Raw genomic sequence first — 22,336 nt, forward strand, 5'->3', positions numbered from 1 at the left:
ACTGCGCATGCTCTTCACTACTGTGGCATGCTGGGTAATGGAGTTCTAATGTTACCTAACTCATACATCACAATATATATCTGCCTTAGGCCATCTAGAAGGCCTTACTGACAACAACTTGTGATCTGATTGGCTATTGCAACTGTCTATCAACTGTATGTCCCCGTCCACTTACAGTGCACGGACGCCCGCATTGCTGATTCTGAAGACCTCGGGCAGATTTGGTACAGCATGGCAACATAATCTAGCTGAATTCTGATTGGATACAAACGATATAAACTAAAAACTACAGCACTGGAAGGAGCATAATATGACATGAAGAGAATATGAATACTTTTAGATATTTAGGGAAAGTAAATTAAAAATTACTTTTATCTTTAAATATCATCATGATTTCTGGTTACGTTAGGCCAGCAGAGAAGGCCTTGCTGGCCCTGACGGCACACCACTGATTTAAGCCAGAAATAAATGTTCTTTAACTCTGCAATATACTGAAGCCGTAACCTTTGAAGCTCAATGTGGCGAATGGCGACTATTACTTAGTTGTCATTGTATTTATTAGGGCTGTGAATCTTTGGGTGCCCCACGATTCGATTCAATATCGATTCTTGGGGTCACGATTCGATTCAAAATTGATTTTTTTTTCAATTCAACACGATTCTTGATTCAAAAACAATTTTTTCCCGATTCAAAAGGATTCTCTATTCATTCAATACATAGGATTTCAGCAGGATCTACCCCAGTCTGCTGACATGCAAGCAGAGTAGTAGAGTTTTGTAAAAAGCTTTTATAATTGTAAAGGACAATGTTTTATCAACTGATTGCAATAATGTAAATTTGTTTTAACTATTAAATGAACCAAAAATATGACTTATTTTATCTTTGTGAAAATATTGGACACAGTGTGTTGTCAAGCCTATGAGATGTGATGCAAGTGTAAGCCACTGTGACACTATTATTTATTTTTTTTATTTTTATAAATGTCTAATGATAATGTCAATGAGGGATTTTTAATCACTGCTATGTTGAAATTGTAACTAATATTGATACTGTTGTTGATGATATTCATTTTTGTTTCACTACTTTTGGATTGTTCTGTGTCGTGTTTGTGTCTCCTCTCAATTGCTCTGTTTATTGCAGTTCTGAGTGTTGCTGGGTCGGGTTTGGTTTTCGAATTGGATTGCATTGTTATGGTATTGCTGTGTATTGTTTTGTTGGATTGATTAATTAAAAATAAATAAATACATACACAAATACAGTACATATTTACCTACCTAATGTTCGTACATCCACACGCACATTCAATATACAAACATACACATACACATACTGTACATATACATTCACTGTACAAACACATATACACATTCTGTACATATACATTCATTGTACAAACACATATACACATTCTGTACATATACAAGTACATATGCATACTTACACTCATGCACATAATCACGTTTCATCAAACATATATTAACGTTGTTGCCCTAGGGTAAACTGGGTGTAACACATGGCACACTGACAAAGCTTAACCTATTGTGACTATAACAATCTACAAGATTAATGTAGGTTGCTTCTCTTTCTCCCCCTCCATTTTTCTGCATTCTTTCGTATCTCAAGTTATCATTACGTATATGTATTGTTGCATTTAAACAACTGTATTGTTGATAATAAAGGTAAATTATTGGTATTGTTCATTATCAATATATATTTCTATTGGTATTTCTATTGATCCATTTGTAGTGTAATAATGCTCATTGTCATTTCTGTATTATTTTGTATTTTTCGCTAACTGCTTATTTGCTATTACTTTTACCATCATATTTGTACATGTCATATTCGCTGATGTTGCTCTATTGTTGTTGTTGTTGTTGTTTGCTGTTGTTGTTTTTGTCTCTCTGTCTAATCCCCCTCTTGTCCCCACAATTTCCCCCTCTGTCTTCTTTTTTTTTTTCTCTTTCTATCCCCTCCTGCTCTGGCCCGGCTGCACTAAATGATAATATAAATACATTTAATAAAGTCAAATACAAATAAGGCAACAAGAGAAGTATCCTACACTTCTCTTTTGTAAAGTAAATCTGAACAGCCGACATGGGCATCTACATCAACTATATGATTTGCCTGAGAAGCTGGACAGGACACAAACAATAAAATAAAATAAAATAAATAAATAAATAAATAAATAAATACATAAAAAAAAAAAAAAAAAAAAAAAAATCGATTTAAAAAAAAATTAGAATCGATTCTGAATCGCACAACGTGAGAATTGCGTTTCGAATTCGAATCGATTTTTTCCCACACCTCTAGTATTTATAGTATGGACGTATTTAAATTACTGACCTGTTCAACGTAGAGATTTGGTACTAATATCGGTTCAAATGCTAGGCCAGCAGAGAAGGCCTTGCTGGCCCTGACTGCACAACAATGGCTAAATCTGGTGCAGCCATCTTCTTAATGTAACTGCACATTGTTCGTCAAATAAACAAATACAAATACAAATATTGGTTCGGTTGCCCAGCACTTTGTATACTTTCGTTCAAAAGTCACGTGACGGAATCTATTACTGGCATACTTGCCAACCCTCCCAGATTTTCCGGGAGACTCCCGAAATTCAGCGCCTCTCCCGAAAACCTCCCGGGACAAATTTTCTCCCGAAAATCTCACGAAATTCAGGCGGAGCTGGAGGCCACGCCCCCTCCAGCTCCATGCGGACCTGAGTGAGCCTGTTTTCACGTCCGCTTTCCCACAATATAAACAGCGTGCCTGCCCAATCACTATATAACTGTAGAATGATCGAGGGCGAGTTCTTGGTTTCTTATGTGGGTTTATTGTTAGGCAGTTTCATTAACGTCCTCCCAGCGCGGTAACAACACACAACAACAGCAGTCACGTTTCCGTCTACTGTAAAGCAGTTCGTCTGCCGTAAACAGCAATGTTGTCACACTCTTAAACAGGACAATACTGCCATCTACTGTACATGCATATGTGACAATAACATCTAGGGCTTTTAGAGAGTGCAGTGCACACAACAAGGAGACGAAGCAGAAGAACGAGGAAGATACAGCCGTCGACGAGTAAGATGAGTAAGTTCCAAGTCGCAGCTGCGATTGGACCTGGATAGCCTGCGGGAAGAAGTAGTGGACTACCAAGTTCTTGGCAGTGAAGATCTTCCTCAGGAAGCAAAGATTGACCGGTTTTGGGCCATGATAGGGAGAGATGGAAGATTCCAGACTCTAGTGCATTTGATGAAAGCACTTTTGTGCGTGCCACACAGCAACGTATCATCAGAGAGGGTGTTCAGCATGGTTAGAAAAGTAGTGACAGAGAATCGAACAAGGATGGACAATTCAACCCTTAACTCAACAATGAGTAGATGAGTGTTATGTGTGTGTATATGTGTAAATAAATGAACTCTGAAATTCAAGTATTTCTTTTATTTATATATATATACATATATGTATATGTAAATATACATATATATATATATATATATATATATATATAAATATATCCATCCATCCATCCATTTTCTACCGCTTGTCCCGTTCGGGGTATAATCAAATAAATATATTTACATATAGCTAGAATTCACTGAAAGTCAAGTATTTCATATATATATATATATATATATATATATATATATATATATATATATATATATATATATATATATATATATATATATATATATATATGAAAAACTTGACTTGGTGAATTCTAGCTGTAAATATACTCCTCCCCTCTTAGCCGCGCCCCCACCACGCCCCCAACCACGCCCCAACCCCTCCCCGACCACGCCCCCCGCCCCCACCTCCCGAAATCGGAGGTCTCAAGGTTGGCAAGTATGAAATTTACTGGTGTATTGTTTGATTAACCAGGTCATTTCTGGCTTATCTGTTTAATATATGTTGCTAAAAAAGACATCATTAACTAGATGCTGTTATGTATGGTTACAGTTATTAACATAGCTGCTTATTTAACAGGCCCCTCACCCACAAAGCCACGAGGAAACAACCCAGCCCAGACACAACACACCGCCCCACTGGTGAGTCCATTTCATTTCCATATTCCTCCCCATCTGATGGCGCATCACCGCCACTCGCGTGAAAAGCATCCCCGCTGACGTCCGAGGAAGCATGTAATCGCATAAGTCCTCTCCGCGCGCAATGCATTGTGGGTAGCATGGCTCGGGGCCATGAAAATCCGTCCATGTCATTGGGCTCGGAGGCGCATCAATTCTCGCCGCGTCCACTGGAAGCCGGAGATCACACGTCACAACTCGTAAAAAGCGAGCGCCCCGCGGGCACCTGGCTTGGCGTGTTTGGGTTTTTAAGTAATTACGGGCTGGCATGGCGGCTGACATGATAGAATCAAGAAAGTACTGCGCCCATCAGGATCTTTCTCTTGTGTTTGCTTGTTTGGTGGGTGGGTGGTAGTTGGACACCAGCCCTGTCAGATGAATGTAGTTGGGAGTTTAGCGCTATGACCTCCGCTCGACAGCTTTGAACCCTGTAAATTCCTTCTGATATCAATGGTGGGTGGCTATTAGACACGGGAGACTTTGTACGCATCACCTAGGGCTACATCTGCCTGGGATTGAATGAGAAATTATTTCACGTTTGCCCATGAAAGAAAAAAAAAAAAGAGGGGCGACGCGGCGCTGACTTGTGGTTTTTGCAACAATTCATTTGTCTCCACTGTTTCTGATTTAATGGAGGTTGAGTAATTGCATTAGGAGGCACATTGTGCCTTGTTGTGAACTGATGAAAGCACATGTAATACTTTTGATAGGCAAACAGGGGAAGAAAGAAAAGAAAGCGCCGGCGCCTTGCCTTTGATGCTGAACATTTATTTGCCGAATTATCCTTCCTTTTTACTCGCATCTTATCCCCAGTCACAGGCAGGCCGGGGTCCCTGTGATATTGCTTTATTTTGAGGAATTAAGAGACGTAGCGAGGAGACGGAGCGAAGCGGCGGCTTATTACGTTGCCTCTGATAAGATTGAAAGGCTGAGAACGGGAGCACGAGAACGAGAGACAAAGTGTGTTGCTGCGGCGTTATTAGATTGTCGGGGTCCAGAATGCAGGTTGCTAACAGCGTTAGCTTCCGGTGTGTCTTTGTGCAGTGCCGCTGAAGGCCCGTCGCACCGAGCTCTGGGGGAAGGCCAGGAAGCCGTGTCCAAATATGGTCAGATGACAGGACTCCCAGAATCCTCCTCGTCAGTGTCCCAATGTCTTCGGCAGGTAAAGATCCATCCATCCCATCCATCTTCTTCCGCTTATCCGAGGTCGGGTCGCGGGGGCAGCAGCCTAAGCAGGGAAGCCCAGACTTCCCTCTCCCCAGCCACTTGGTCCAGCTCCTCCCGGGGGATCCAGAGACGTTCCCAGGCCAGCCGGGAGATATAGTCTTCCCAACGTGTCCTGGGTCTTCCCCGTGGCCTCCCACCGGTCGGACGTGCCCGAAACACCTCCCTAGGGAGGCGCTCGGGTGGCATCCTGACCAGATGCCCGAACCACCTCATCTGGCTCCTCTCGATGTGGAGGAGCAGCAGCTTTACTTTGAGCTCCTCCCGGATGACAGAGCTTCTCACCCTATCTCTAAGGGAGAGCCCCGCCACCCGGCGGAGGAAACTCATTTCGGCCGCTTGTACCCGTGATCTTGTCCTTTCGGTCATGACCCAAAGCTCATGACCATAAAGGTAAAGATGCCGAGTAAAATTTTATAGGGATTTTTTTTTTTTGTTTAAAAGCAAAAATCTTTGCAGTTGACACCCATGCTCAGTGACGTGCGGTGAGGTTGATGGCTGGTGAGGCACTGACTTCATCACAGTAAGATTTACAAACAAATGAACCATAAAGAGTATCTTATTCACCATTTGATTGGCAGCAGTTAACGGGTTATGTTTAAAAGCTCATACCAGCATTCAATTTCCCTGCTTGACACTCAGCATCAAGGGTTGGAATTGGGGGTTAAATCACCAAAAATGATTCCCGGGCGCGGTGCCGCTGCTGCCCACTGCTCCCCTCACCTCCCAGGAGGTGATCAAGGGGATGGGTCAAATGCAGAGGACAAATTTCACCACACCTAGTGTGTGTGTGACAATCATTGGTACTTTAACTTAACTTTAATTTTACACATACAAACTGTAGCACACAGAAAAGCACATTTAATAAAAAAACTTTATTATAGTCTTACCTTTCTTATAAATAAAGTCCATGCGCCGCTGTTGTGCTGGATTAATGAACCCCCTGACGGGAGTGTTATATCAACTAAAGCCCTCACTTAAACTTTCCACGTGCAAGATTGAATCTATTTAAAAAAGTGTAACCGAGGGTTTATAAATGTCGCCTATACTGTATGAAACTACAAAATAACAAACACGGAGGCTCCAGTTTACACGAGGACCACTTTATTTACCTTCTTTCAAAAACCTCCGCAACGTGACATCACTTCTGCTCTTAGCGCCTTCAAAATAAGAGCTCAAGGCATATACTGTATAACAGTGCATAACAGGAACTTAACATCACAAAGAGGAAAGCCCATAAAAATAGGTTACAAAAGTTATTTAATAAGAAGCCAAAAAGTGCAAAAACAATAATGTTCGTGTTGGAGGAGTTGTGAATTAGGTACACCTGCAGTCTGCAGGTGTACCTAATGTTGTGGCCCTGCAGTCATTCACAACTCCTCCAACACGAACATTATTGTTTTTGCACTTTTTGGCTTCTTATGAAATAACTTTTTTAAATAGATTCAATCTTGCACGTGGAAAGTTTAAGTGTGGGCTTTAGTTGATATAACACTCCCGTCAGGGGGTGCAAATTCTACGGCAGGGGTGCAGGAGGCGGATTACTGCGAGCCTCAGCCAGTGCGTCTTTTGCAGCCGTTTTATGATCGCTCAGCACAAGAAATACGTTACACACATACAGTTGTTGACAAAATACACTGTACATTATATACCTCAGCTAACTAAACTATGGAAATGTATAATATAGTTCATATAGCAATACGGTCTCACTGCACAGCAGGTCAGCAGTTAGCCGAGTCCGCAATCCATGGTGAGGCACACATGAGTGACGTGCCTCAACTGGCTGCTGATCACCGCACCGTCTCTTCTCAGTATTTGAACGGCAAATGTCACTGATATATATATTTATTTATGTATGTATGTATGTATGTATGTGTATGGGCTTTGTACCGAGGATGTCGTTGTGGCTTGTGCAGCCCTTTGAGACACTTGTGATTTAGGGCTATATAAATAAAGATTGATTGATGATTGATTGATGTATGTGTGTATATATATATATATATGTGTATATTTATATATATATATATATATATATATATATATATTTTTTTTTTTTGTTAATATATATATGTTATTTTAAGTAATATGTAAGTTTTGTCAGAGCTGTTTATCTATTTTATGGAGGAATGTAGTTATTAGAACTGGTACCCAATGTTGTTTAAAAATCAAGAATCGATTCTGAATCGAATCGTTTCCTCCAAGAATCTGTCACGACCCGAATAGGAGTCTGGACACAGATGCAGGATTTCAGAAACAGATATTTATTCTGACAAGGGAAGGAGTCCAAAACGGGAGAAACGAAACAGGCTATCAAAACAGATCTAACCATGACCACTAAACTAACAAAAATATTAACAACTCAAAACGCTGCGGCTACGGAGAGAAAAAGGGGCTAAGAATAAAAACTACCAAATACAACAAAAGGCAGGAAGTTAATCTTACCTGACAAAACTTTACAAATCAAGAATCTCCTGTGGATCAAAAGGTACACAAAAACGTGGCTATGGCTGTAGACAAGACTGTGGCAAAGGAACGCTGGAGGTACGCACAAGAAGATACGGAACACTGGCACAGGAAAGGAGGACGACGAGACATGTATACACATGAGGGAGGGTGACACAGGTGGGCACAATCAGGCCATCAGGAAAGACATCAGACCAGTGAAACTGGAGGAAGAGCAAGTGATCTGAAACGAGAGGGAGAGTTAACATTTCAAAATAAAACAGGAAATGACAAGACAACATGAAACCAGACGAAACCCAGACAAGACTTCAGCCAGGGGTGACAGAATCGAATATAATCGTGCGGTTCACAAAGATTTACAGTCCTACCGAATATGGTTGGATGATAGAACTCCCAGAATCCTCTTTGAATGTGTTTGGCAACTAAAGATGTGAAGTAAAACATTTGTTATTTTTTATCCATTTTTGTCTTTGTTTGAAAGTGAAAATCTCTATCTTTGGCACGCTTGCAGATGGTGCCAAATTGTGTCGGTACTCTTTCAACAATGTAAGAAGCAAAGAAGTTACAGTAAGTACAAAACAGGACTGCTTGCGGGGAAAAATGGCTCCTTATTCTCCACAAAGAATACATTTTTACACTTGGTACTCGCATTGAGTGAGTGCTACTAGGGGAAGGCCAGGAAGTACACTGCAAAAAGTGAAATCTAAGTCAGATTAAATATCTCAACTAAGGGTGATATTTGCTTATTTTCTGTCTGATAAGATAATTCTTCTCACTAAGCCAATTTTATGTTAGAGTGTTTTACTTGTTTTAAGTGTTTTGGTCCTAAATGATCTCAGTAAGATATTACAGCTTGTTGCTGAGATTTGATTAACTTTATTGAGTAAAACATGCTTGAAACTAGAATATCAACTGATGCAAAGCTGTGTCATCAACACTCACAAGTATAAAACTACTTTTTTAAAGTAATAATTTCTTACTTCAAGCATGAAAAAAAAAAGTCATGATGCCAAGCGCATATCATTATGTCAAGATAATGGCACTAGCACTTACTTAATTTAAGAATATTTTTCAACATATTAAGCAAAAAGGTCTCTTGTTATTGCACTTGTTATTAGTGAGAATATACTTATTTTAAGGTATTTTGTGGTTTATTGAGGTTAGCTAATTTTACTTGTTTTGGAAAATCTTGACAAGCCGAATTTTCTTGTTCTATTGGCAGATCATTTTGCTTAGTTCAAGTAAAGTACCCCTATTTTTTGTAATTTTTTTTTCTTGGTTTTGAACACTGACTTTTTGCAGTGTAATGTCTAAATATGGTCAATTGATAGAACTCCCAGAGTCCTCCTTGATTGTGTCCCGATATTTTTGGCAAGTAAATATGTGGAGTAAAACACTAGTTTTGTGGGGCATTTTGGTTTGTTGGGAAAGTGTAATTCATTCAGTTAAAACTACTACAGGATTGTGCTAAATAGTAAAAGCCAAAAATTACACTTAAGGTTGTTCTCAATTTTTTGAGCCACGGCTAAAATGTCTTAACGAGCACTATAATCTCTATTCAAGGCCATATTTAGGTAATTATATCAAACTGTCTAATCATTTATTTTTGCGCAATTCTAGTAGGTACAACAATTTTCCCCAAATTACGATACTTTTAAGTTTAAGTTACGGTAATTTGCCATTTCCCTTCTGTTACCTCAACCTAAGAGTGTTTGGAGATAAAAGCTGTCCCTCAGCTAATTATTATGCTTTAAGTTTCAAGCACACGTTTGAGCTACCGGCATCCCCGCCATTAGATTCCATAACAGTCACAGTGAACCCTGTAAGATTCGCCCAAAGCATCTGGTCTTACTTGCTAGCATTACATTATAGCTAGATATGGGCATAACGTTGTTTGCCAACAATGAAAAGGAAGAACGTGGGTGTGAAGGACGGTGCTGAGAAGAAGTAGAGGATGATATTTACTGAATTAAATAAATAAATCATAAAAACATGACCATCTTGGCTAGTCTGCACCATTATGAAGCAGAATGAGTCCAACGCCAGCCAAGAATGTTAAATATCATATCTAAACAGTGTACATTTATCCATTAAAATATTTAAAAGCTGATGATAATGTGTTTAACATAGAATCGAGCCCGCACCCTCCTGAAGTACAATGGGGATGTTTAAAATAATATCTGAACGGTACACATTTAGCCATGAAAATTTTGAAAAGCTGCTTATGGCGTGTTTGACAGAGATACCGCAGAAGTCCACTCTCCAAGGTAAGTGCTGTACATTATTACTACCTTACTTCATTAATCTACACTAGTTGTTAGTAGTACATTCCATTGCATTGTTTTGATACAATATTATCTAAAAGTTAGGTTTTTTGTTCAAGGCATGTTAAAATTGTGTTGCATCGACTAAAATTGGTTTGAATTCATTTCAATACAACTAAATGCGTGCATTTTAAATAGTAAGACCAGCATTTTTAGAGTATAGTAAGTCTCTTATTCTTTTTAATAACATTGTTATTATGAAGCTAACCAATATTAAATAAAATGCTTCTTACCATTATTACGACTTCTTCCACAGGTGCGGTAGAAAACGGATGGGTAGATTGAAATGCATGAGAATGTTTTGTATTTTGAACGTTATTTTTAACACTGTGATTACCAATGTCAGCTAAGATTTATCTGAGAGCCAGATGCAGTCATCAAAAGAGCCACATCTGGCTCGAGAGCCATAGGTTCCCTACCCATGCGGTCTAACCACTGAGAAGATGGCTGCACCAGATTTGGCACCATGCTAATTTCCATCTGTAGTTCTTTTATGGTGCCTTTAACATCCACAATAAAAAATACACAGGACTGAAAATACACAACAATATTAAAATTACATAATGATAGACAATTTAAAATACAAGAACAATACATAGAGTGTATGTGAATTACAAATCAGTGGGCAATCAGGTTACAGTATTTTATCAGCTTCATTTAAAGTGCAGAAAAACATGGACCTGGGGATAGGTTGATTGACAACATTAAATTGGCCCTAGTGAGTAAATGTTGTCTGTCTATCTGTGTTGGCCCTGTGATGAGGTGGCGCCTTGTCCAGGGTGTACCCCGCCTTCCGCCCGAATGCAGCTGAGCTAGGCTTCGGCAACCCCCCGCAACCCCGAAATGGACAAGCGGTAGAAAATGGATGGGATGGGATGGAGGTTTGACGGTGTTTTTTTTTTTTTTTTGTATTAATCAATCCAATAAAATAATACACAATGATACCATAATAATACTGTGGAAGTTTCTTCCCTCTGGCTTCCTTGAACCACCAATCACCGACATGACAGCTCCTTTTCAGGGTTTGAACACTGTTTTATTCTTCAATACAATGTCTCTAATGTGCTTTTCAGCAATTGACTTTGTCTTTGTGTGTCTCGCTCTCGCTCTCGCTTGTGCTCCACCTCCAACTCCTCTCTCCTCCCCGGCTGCTGCCTTTTAACAGCCTTTTAGATAAGCAGGCCCAGGTGGGCCATCCACGCACCTGTCGCTAATCTCAAAGCCAGTCCTGGCACACCCTGCTTCGCTGCAGGTCTGCAGACCACGCCCCCCTCCACAAATACAATTCCAATTCCAAAACTAAACCACCCAGCAACATTCAGAATAGCAAACCTCACAATTGAGAGGACACACAAACATGACGCAAAACAATCCAAAAGTAGTCAAACAAAAATAAATACTATCAACAACAGTATCAGTATTATTAAGAATTCCAACAAGTGTTTGGAGTCAAGAGCTCGGTCACAGAACCAATTATACTGGTAAAGTGGCCGTGCCAGCAACATGAGGGTTCCGGGTTCCATTCCCGCTTTGAGTCACTAGAGAAAAGCACTATATAGATATAGTTCACTTCACTTCACTAAAGTAGGTACTACAGTACTTGTATGGCAACACATTATTACCGGTGGGAAAAAGTAAATCATCTGGAAGTCAACATGTTCAAGTTTTGGAAATATTTAGCAATTGCCAAGATGTGATTTGATCATGTATTGAAAAGCAAGCAACTGATGATGTAATTGCATGAAATGGTGTACACACAGGTATCCTGCCTTTTGGTGTTTAAACTTTCGTCACTGTTTTCATTACACAAGTGTGCAAACAGTGCGATCATTTATGCAGCTTTGCTCTAGCGACCTTTGTGGTTTTAGGAATGAAAGTCTGAGGAAAAAAAGGAGATGGAGTGAAATGAGACGGCAGCTCATCAGCAGCTGTGAGAGGAGTGTGCTGCTGTTGTGTTGCAGGCGGGGATGAGGCAGCCATGCCACCATGCTGGCTTAAAGATGTAATGAATCTTCAGTCAGGGGCTTTCCTTCCAGGGTGACAACTGGCTTTGAGGAAGGTTGTAAATGCAGGGGAGATTGTGGTATAATTCCTCAGACTGGCGTTTGTGCCCCCCAGTCACCATTCGATTATCTCCCAAATTGCTGTGTTTCACTGAGATAAAGATTTTTTATGGCTTGCTGACTTGAAACAACCGGCACAGGCGGAATAGGGGGCAAGAAGAGGGAGCGGGGAAGAGAGGAAAAAAAGCAATGGCCAAACCTTGCTGCACGCATAGTAATTCCTTTTGGTAAATGACAAAATCTTTGTTTAGATGACATTTCCCCAAAATGACTGCGGCGAGATGAATATGAAATATGAAATGCCACATTTGGCATGCAAAACTATGAAAATGTATTTCTGTGCAAAATTCATGGAGGCATTTAATTTAGAACGTGTTTAATAACTATGGCAGCCTGCATCAGTAATCCTGCCCGGAGGTCCCAAAAAGATTGTCATATTTATTCTCTCCTTTCTTCAAACCCCCCCCCCCCCTTATTTCCCAAGCCAAACATTTAAAGGGTAAATGTTCATTGTTAATTAAGATTTACTAATTAAAATGAAAATAATTAACGAGAAAGCTTAATCTCCGAATATTAGCCCATACTTAGAAAGAAAGGAAGTTGTTGTATGTGGCGTTTCCTGTCTCCATTAGGAGTGCATTCTCAAGGCTTGAGAAGATACGTCGGCGACAGGGCGGCGACGTGCCAACCCGAGCATGGCGGATCCCTCTGTCGAGCCTTTGATCTCATCAGTAGGAGTGCTGTAATGTTACGCCACTTTAGGCACAAGTCAGGCTCGGGGCGAACAAACCACCTCTGATATGGAAAAATTGGCTCACTTCACCTTTTGCCTTCACCTTGCCGTCTCGCGCAAACAATACCTCTTAAACACACACATGTGCAAATTGGGGTGCCACGCTATTATATTTGTATTCCTTTGCTCCTTTATTCTCTTTTCTACCCGTCCTCCTCCTCCTCCTCCCATGCACGTTTTTTTTCCAGTGTGGGGGCTTGGAGGCCTCTGTCACCTCCCAAAACGTGAGATGTGTGGGCTAAACCGCTTTGCCACCAATTATACTAATTTCACTTCTGCCCAAATTGTTTTTTGTCGTTGTTTTGGTATGCAAAGATGCTTGAGCAGTATTACTGCAGGCCTCACCCCCCCTTGTACATATTGACAGAGCAATGGGTGTGGCCTGCCATGGTGACACACTTTTAAAGTGAGAAACGACTACTAAGATTGTGTTGGTGCGTTGAATATAACAAAAGTGACACAATTTAGCAAACCATATTTTCAAGGAACAATAATAAAGAATTAAAACTTGGAAATACTTTAGAGTAGCCAGTGTACAGTCTTTGCCGTGCAGCCACAAGTCAGTGAAACACAAGTCATGCACCCATGAATTGGGATGGAAATCGAAAACCGGTGTCAGTTAAAGAACCTGTGAGTAAGTAAAACTCAAGTCTTCGTTAAGGACCTGTGAGTACAGTTAAAAAAAAACATTTGTTTTTATAATGCACTCTCAGGTCATGAAGTACCTGAGAGTCCAAAAAGTTGAGTTTTTGTTAATAAAATTCAAGTCATTGTTAGCCACCTATGAGTTTATGAAACTCAAGTCTTTGTCGAGCACCTTTGAGTCCGTGACATTCGAGTATTTGTGAAGCACATGTGAGTCAGTAAAGCTTGACTATTTACGAAGCACATGGTAGTCAAGAAAACTTTAGTTTTTGTCGAACACTAGTGAGTCAGTAAAACTGGAGTCTTTGTGAAGCACCTGTGAGTCAGTAAAAAATTGTTTTTTGTTGGACACTATTGAGTCTGTAAAACTCCAGGCTTTGTGATGCACCTGTGAGTCCGTAAAACTTGAGTCTTTGTTGAGCATTTTTGAGTTTGTAAAACTCGAGTCTTTGTCGAAAATTATTCAGTCAGTAAAACTTGAGTCTTTGTGAAGCACCTGTGAGTCAGTAAAACGTACAGTAAGTCTTTGCGAGACACCTGTGAGCCTGTAAAACACAAGCATATGTGAGTCAATAAAGCTTGAGTAATTATGAAGCACATGGTAGTCAGGGAAACTTTAGTTTTTGTCGAACACTAGTGAATCAGTAAAACTGGAGTCTTCGTGAAGCACCTGTGAGTCAGTAAAAAATAGTTTTTTGTTGGACACTAGTGAGTCTGTAAAACTCGAGGCTTTGTGATTACCTGTGAGTCCGTAAAACTTGAGTCTTTGTTGAGCATCTTTGAGTTTGTAAAACTCGAGTCTTTGTCGAACACTATTCAGTCAGTAAAACTCGAGTCTTTGTCGAACACTATTCAGTCAGTAAAACTGGAGTCTTTGTGAAGCACCTGTGAGTCAGTAAACAATTGTTTTTTGTTGGACACTAGTGAGTCTGTAAAACTCGAGGCTTTGTGTTGCGCCTGTGAGTCCATAAAACTTGAGTCTTTTTTGAGCATCTTTGAGTTTGTAAAACTCGTCTTTGTCGAACACTATTCAGTCAGTAAAACTCGAGTCTTTCTGAAGCACCTGTGAGCCTGTTAAACACAAGTCTCTGTGAAGCACCTGTGAGTCAGTAAAGCCTGAATATTTATGAAGCACATTGTAGTCAGGAAAACTTTAGTTTTTGTCGAACACTATTCAGTCAGTAAATCTTGAGTCCTTGTGAAGCACCTTTCAGTCAGCAAAATTGAGTCTTTGTGAAACACATGTGAGCCTGTAAAACACAAGTCTTTGTGAAGCGCCTGCGAGTCAGTAAAACTTGAGTTTTTGTCGAGTGCCTGTGAGTCAGAAAATCTTGAGTCTTTGTGAAGCGCTTGCGAGTCAGTAAAACTTTGTCGAGCATCTTTATACAACTCAGGTCTCTGTCGAACACTAGTCAGTCAGTAAAACTTGAGTCTTTGTGAAGCACCTGTGAGTCAGTAAAACTTGAGTTTTTGACCGACACTAGTAGGTCAGTAAAACTGGAGTCTTTGTGAAGCGTCTGTGAGTCCATAAAACTGGAGTCTTTGTCAAGCTCTTGCGAGTCAATACAACTTTGTCGAGCATCTTTGAATCTGTAAAACTCAGGTCTCTGTCGAACATTAGTCAGTCAGTAAAACTTGAGTCTTTGTGAAGCGCCCGTGAGTCCATAAAACTGGAGTTTTTGTCAAGCGTTTGTGAGTCAGTACAACTTGAGTCTTTGTCGAGTCCCTGGAAATCAATAAAACTCAAGTCTTTGTCGATCAACCTGGGAGTCTGTAAAACTCCAGTCTTTCTCGGGGCGGTATAGCTCGGTTGGTAGAGTGGCCGTGCCAGCAACTTGAGGGTTCCAGGTTCGATCCCAGCTTCCGCCATCCTAGTCACTGCCGTTGTGTCCTTGGGCAAGACACTTTACCCTCTGTCGAACACTAGTCAGTCAGTAAAACTTGAGTCTTTGTGAAGCAGCTGTGAGTCTGTAAAACTTGAGATTTTGTCCGACACTGGTACGTCAGTAAAACTGGAGTCTTTGTGAAGCGCCCGTGAGTCCATAAAACTGGAGTCTTTGTCAAGCGCTTGTGAGTCAGTAAAACTTGAGTCTTTGGCGAGTGCCTGGAAATCAGTAAAACTCAAGTCTTTGTCGATCAACCTGGCAGTCTGTAAAACTCAAGTCTTTCTCGGGCAGCTGTGAGTTAATAAAACTTGGGTCTTCGACGAGCACCCGTGAGTCGGTGAAACTCGAGTCTTTTTCGAGCGCCCGTCAATAGGGAAAAGGTGTGTTTGACCTAAACTTGAGCAAAATGCACCTCCAAACTGTACAAATTCTTGGGCATGGAATAAGAGGAACACAAAGGGTGCGTTTCCTTAAAGCCGCTCTTTTATAATCAACCACCCGTGTCGTGTTTGGGTGATGTCACACTTGTTACGTGGCTGATGCAACCTTCACCATCCCGCCTACACATCTTATAGTGTGTGTGTGTGTGTGTGTGTGTGTTATAGGTGCACAACAAAAAAACTCCCCAGCCTGTGGATGTGTGCGTGCGTTGTCTAAGGGCCACCAGAGACAAGCTCCCCAGGGGCCTCTACAGCATCAGCGTGGCCCTTCACAGCCACCTCGGAGGCCCCGCTCTCGCCTGGACTAACAAGAAGGAACAACAAGAATGGACGGTGTCCACAAACCCTGTTGAACACCAGGGCCACGTCTACGACACAGACCTGCACATCAACCAGAACCTGGTCATGGTGAGAGCTCTTTCCAAAAAGCATTTCTTTTTTTTTTAATATGCGTCTGTTAGCACGACTCCAATGCGAGATATGAATGAGTGATTTTTAACCACCATGTTGTTTTAGCTGTGTGTAAACAGTGTGTTTGGTTTGCACTAAGCATCGAGATCCACAGATAAGGCCTGCACGCCTCAATGACAACAGAAAGATGGTCTTTGGCAGGTAACAGTGACATGTTGCCTCCATTTCTTCTGTTGACACTAATATGTTTTTATTCAACCACGGAAAGACAGAACCGGGTGCCCCCCCGCCCCCTTATTTACATTATGCTCGGGGAAGTGTCTCTCCCTCAGATGTGTGCATGATGAAAAAGAAGCATAAATGCAAACCATGTGCTGCCTCTGCAACTCTGACGCTGCACGGGAGACTTGCATTGATGGGAAATTGGAGTAAAACACTGCCTCAGATGCAATCCTCCCAACAAAGCAATATCCTGTGTTAACATAGCCCCGCTATCCAGGCTGCACTGTAATGTAACAATTTTCTGCACATACTTTAAATGTATTGAAATTATAAGGCATTATCGTCCTAGTTTTCGCCGATCAAAACAATCACCCTAGACAGCACAGCACAAAAAGTCCTCCCCCTATTTCTCAATGTAAAATGCTTATGAAGGCGTATGAAAATAGAAAATATGCCACAATCGCAGCCTCCAGGTTTTTTTTTTTTAAACTCCGGGAATCTTGGCATGAATAAAACAACTTTTTCAACATGACATTTAACACCGCGTATGTAAATCAAATCCAAAATCAAATATTCATTACAAAAAAAAATGGGGAAGTCATGTTTTATGTGAGTGAAAATGAGGAATGCAAGTGTCTCTGCTTTCTGTGTGCACATTTGGAAAATTGTGGAGCTCAAGTTTTGCAGGACTGACTAAAGCTGGCATAAATTGTTCCACTTAGGCGTTGGTACTGCAACACCTGTTTCAGACTGTTATCGACGGTCAAAATAAAACGATAACGCAATTTCTTACTACCGTATTTTTCGGACTATAAGTCGCAGTTTTTTTCATAGTTTTGCCGGGCTCCAGTGCGACTTATGTATGTTTTTTTCCTTCTTTATTATGCATTTTCGGCAGGTGCAGCTTATACTCCGGTGCGACTTATACTCTGAAAAATTACTCATAAGACTTGGAGAAGGCATTCGACCGTGTACCCCGGGAAGTCCTGTGTGGAGTGCTCAGAGAGTATGGGGTATCGGACTGTCTGATTGTGGCGGTCCACTCCCTGTATAATCAGTGTCAGAGCTTGGTCCGCATTGCCCGTTTCCAGTGAGGGTTGGACTCTGCCAAGGCTGCCCTTTGTCATCAATTCTGTTCATAACTTTAATGGACAGAAATTCTAGGCGCAGTCAAGGCGTTGAGGGGATCCGGTTTGGTGGCTGCAGGATTCGGTCTCTGCTTTTTGCAGATGATGTGGTCCTGATGGCTTCATATGGCCAGGATCTTCAGCTCTCACTGGATCGGTTCGCAGCCGAGTGTGAAGCGACTGGGATGGGAATCAGCACCTCCAAGTCCGAGTCCATGGTTCTCGCCCGGAAAAGGGTGGAGTTCCATCTCCGGTTTGTGGAGGAGATATTGCCCCAAGTGGAGGAGTTCAAGTACCTCGGAGTCTTGTTCACGAGTGGGGGAAGAGTGGATCGTGAGATCGACAGGCGGATCGGTGCGGCCTCTTCTGTAATGCGGACGCTCTATCGATCCGTTGTGGTGAAGAAGGAGCTGAGCCGGAAGGCAAAGCTCTCAATTTATCGGTCGATCTACGTTCCCATCCTCACCTATGGTCATGAGCTTTGGGTAATGACCGAAAAGACAAGATCACGGGTACAAGTGGCCGAAACGAGTTTCCTCCGCCTCCCTTAGAGAGCCCCGCCAATAAAGTCCATTATATTCTATTCTATTCTAGATAGGGTGAGAAGTTCTGTCATCCGGAAGGAGCTCAAAGTAAAGCTGCTGCTCCTCCACATAGAGAGGAGCCAGATGAGGTGGGTACTCAGTGGCCTAGTGGTTAGAGTGTCCGCCCTGAGATCGGTAGATTGTGAGTTCAAACCCCGGCCGAGTCATACCAAAGACTATAAAAATGGGACCCGTTACCTCCCTGCTTGGCGCTCAGCATCAAGGGTTGGAATTGTGGGTTAAATCACCAAAAATGATTCTCGTGCGCGGCACCGCTGCTGCCCACTGCTCCCCTCATCTCCCAGGGGGTGAACAAGGGGATGGGTCAAATGCAGAGGACACATTTCATCACACCTAGTGTGTGTGTGACAATCATTGGTACTTTAACTTTAACTTGGGCCACCCGAACGCCTCCCTGGGGAGGTGTTTCGGGCACGTGCGATCGGTAGGAGGCCACGGGGAAGACACGTTAGGAAGACTATGTCTCCCGGCTGGCCTGGGAACGCCTCGGGATCCCCCGGGAGGAGCTGGACGAAGTGGCAGGGGAGAGAGAAGTCTGGGCTTCCCTACTTAGGCTGCTGCCCCCGCGACCCGACCTTGGCTAAGCCGAAGAAGATGGATGGATAACATACAGTAAACAGTAATGGTTGTGTGTTGTTGTTGCCGGGGTTAGCTCAACACTTACCGTTTACACTGTTTTTTTGTATGTATATTTATTGTGAGAACATATGTCGTCTTGTTTTAGTTTTGTTATAGTTCTCTTGTGTTGAGTGTTTATTTGTGTTGTTAGTTCTTCTTTTTTCTCCCTTGCTCATCCTCTTGTTGCTAGGAGCGCTGATCGCCCTCACCTGCATCTGTTTGGTGATTAGGACACGCACCTGTGGCCTATTCAAATCAAGCACCTTTATATATGCCAGTCTGGCCGTCCAGTTGGTTCATAGTTCACTTTAGGCGACTGTTTACGTACTAGCGTTGTGCTACTGTTTGATTCCTGTTAGCGTTACACTACAGCCTATGTTTCATGTATCTTTGATCGCGCTGTGCTAAGAGCTTTAGGTGTTTTCCTTGGGCTTCATGTGAACATCCAAGCGGCATGATTACTTGTCATTTTGCCTGTTCAAAGGATTGAATACTTTTCCTACTTGCACGGTGTCTCCTGATTCCGCTTGTTGGGATCACGAACACAACCGACAACTTTGCGACAACATACAGTATGTATAAAGTACGGATCTGATTGGGCAGCTTCCGTGAGATACCTTAAATATTCCAAAACAAACTGTTGTTTGCTGGGTAGGATTGCGAAATATAGATGATATGGAGCAGGGGTCACCAACCTTTTTGAAACCAAGAGCTACTTCTTGTGTACTAATTAATGCGAAGGGCTACCAGTTTGATACACACTTAAATAAATTGCCAGAAATAGCCAATTTGCTCAATTTACCTTTAACTCTATGTTATTATTAATAATTAATGATATTTATCTTTGTGGAAACACTGATCATCTTAATGAGTTCTCACAATAAATATATAAAGAAACAGAAATATGCAACACTTTATTTTTATATATATTTTATATATTTACATTTTTATTTATGTCTGTCATTCTGTTGTACATTTTTTTTTCCTTTTACGGAAGGTTTTTTGTAGAGAATAAATGATGAAAAAAACACTTAATTGAACGGTTTAAAAGAGGAGAAAACACAAAAAAAAAGAATTAAATTTTGAAACATAGTTTATCTTCAATTTCGACTCTTTAAAATTCAAAATTCAACCGAAAAAAAGAAGAAAAAAACTAGCTAATTTGAATCTTTTTGAAAAAATAAAAAACAATTTATGGAAAATTATTAGTCATTTTTCCTGATTAAGATTAATTTTAGAATTTTGATAACATGTTTTAAACAGGTTAAAATCCAATCTGCACTTTGTTAGAATATATAACAAATTGGACCAAGCTATATTTCTAACATAGACAAATCATTATTTCTTCTAGATTTTCCAGAACAAACATTTTTAAAAAGAAATTCAAAAGACTTTGAAATAAGATTTAAATTTGATTCTACAGATTTTCTGGATTTGCCAGAATAATTTTTTTGAATTTTAATCATAATAAGTTTGAAGAAATATTTCACAAATATTCTTCGTCGAAAAAACAGAAGCTAAAATGAATAATTAAATTAAAATGTATTTATTATTCTTTACAATAAACAAAATAAATTTACTTGAACATTGATTTAAATTGTCAGGAAAGAAGAGGAAGGAATTTAAAAGGTAAAAAGGTATATGTGTTTAAAAATCCTAAAATTATTTTTAAAGTTGTATTTTTTCTCTAAAATTGTCTTTCTGAAAGTTAAAAGAAGCAAAGTAAAACAATAAATGAATTTATTTAAACAAGTGAAGACCAAGTCTTTAAAATATTTTCTTGGATTTTCAAATTCTATTTGAGTTTTGTCTCTCTTAGAATTAAAAATGTCGAGCAAAGCGAGACCAGCTTGCTAGTAAATAAATACAATTTAAAAAATAGAGGCAGCCACTGGCAAGTGCTGCTATTTGAGCTATTTTTAGAACAGGCCATCGGGCGACTCATCTGGTCCTTACGGGCGACCTGGCGCCCGCGGGCACAGCGTTGGTGACCCCTGATATAGAGATATAAACTATATACATTTGGCCGCTGATAGAGCTTTCAATACTATTCTTATATCGTGATACTGCACGTTGATCACATATCCGAGTTGTATCTCGCAAATTTGACAGTGACAGGCGAACGAACGCGTCCTCAACACAGTGTAGCATTCTTGCGAGCGGCTAATGTCCCTCTAGAGTGCAAAAAGCCACTTATAAGACAATATTCTTAGTAGGATATGCTAAACGCAAGCTAGCGCTCTTGAATGTAAACCGAGGTGGGAAGAGCAATACAAAGGCCAACAATACTGATACCAAGTGTTATAGCATAGTATCGATAGCACAGTGATTATATAGATAGTTTTTGTTATTGATTAAATCATACAACTGGAAAAGACGTAATATGTTACGGGATATATCAGCAACAAAATTAGAAGCCTTTGTAACCAGTTTTGAAATGGTTCTATTATCGTTTATTGATTGATTGATTGAGACTTTTATTAGTAGGTTTCACAGTGAAGTACATATTCCGTACAATTGACCACTAAATGGTAACACCCGAATAAGTTTTTCAACTTGTTTAAGTCGGGGTCCACTAAAATTGATTCATGATACAGATATATATTATCAAATATATTATCATCATAATACAGTCATCACACAAAATAATCATCAAGGTGTATACATTGAATTATTTACATTATTTACAATTCGGGGTGTGGAGGGGGGTTAGGTTTGGTTGTTATCATCAGTCATCAACAATTGAGAACAGAGACATGGAGATTCAAACAGTGTAGGTCTGACTTGGTAGGATATGTACAGCAAGTAGTGGACATAGAGAGAGAGAGAGAGAGAGATTAGAAGGCATAAGAAAAGTATCTACATTTGATTATTAACAATCCGGGGAGGGTGTTAGTTTAAGGTTGAAGTTGCCTGGAGGTGTATTTTTATTGCGGTTTTGAAGGAGGATAGAGATGCCATTTCTTTTATACCTGTTGGGAGCGCATTCCACATTGATGTGGCATAGAAAGAGAATGAGTTAAGACCTTTGTTAGATCAGAATCTGGGTTTAACGTGGTTAGTGGAGCTCCCCCTGGTGTTGTGGTTATGGCGGTCATTTACGTTAAGGAAGTAGTTTGAGGAAGTTTACATACTGAATATTAAGTCATTGTCATGATCTGTGGTCCGGATCATGTTTTGTGTTTTCTGTTTGCTTTGGACTCCTTTAGTTCCTGTTTGTGCACCTCCTGAGTTTAGTCACCATGGTTACTTATTTTTTTCACCTGCTTCTGTTGTTCGAGAGACTCACCTGGCTCTAATCAAGAGACACTATTTAAGCCTGCCTTTGCCAGTCAGTCGGCCTGGCGTCATTGTTCGGTTCATGTCTGATTCCAAGTTTATGCTAAGTGTTCGCTTCATGCCTTGTATACGTAAGTTTTGTTTATTTAAGA

The 22,336-nt window shown here is 40.6% G+C and overlaps 1 protein-coding gene across 1 annotated transcript in view; it reads left to right on the top strand.

The window, feature by feature from the left end:
* Positions 1–22,336, top strand: part of ofcc1 (orofacial cleft 1 candidate 1) — a 219,548-nt gene that overhangs the window by 12,305 nt on the left and 184,907 nt on the right. The window contains exons 4-6 of the mRNA XM_072913410.1: positions 3,987–4,048; positions 5,129–5,246; positions 16,088–16,330. Coding sequence (XP_072769511.1) covers positions 3,987–4,048; positions 5,129–5,246; positions 16,088–16,330 — 423 coding nt within the window. The remainder of the gene's footprint in view (positions 1–3,986; positions 4,049–5,128; positions 5,247–16,087; positions 16,331–22,336) is intronic.

The sequence above is a fragment of the Nerophis lumbriciformis genome, linkage group LG07, assembly GCF_033978685.3.
Source record: "Nerophis lumbriciformis linkage group LG07, RoL_Nlum_v2.1, whole genome shotgun sequence".
Taxonomy (NCBI): Eukaryota; Metazoa; Chordata; class Actinopteri; order Syngnathiformes; family Syngnathidae; genus Nerophis; species Nerophis lumbriciformis.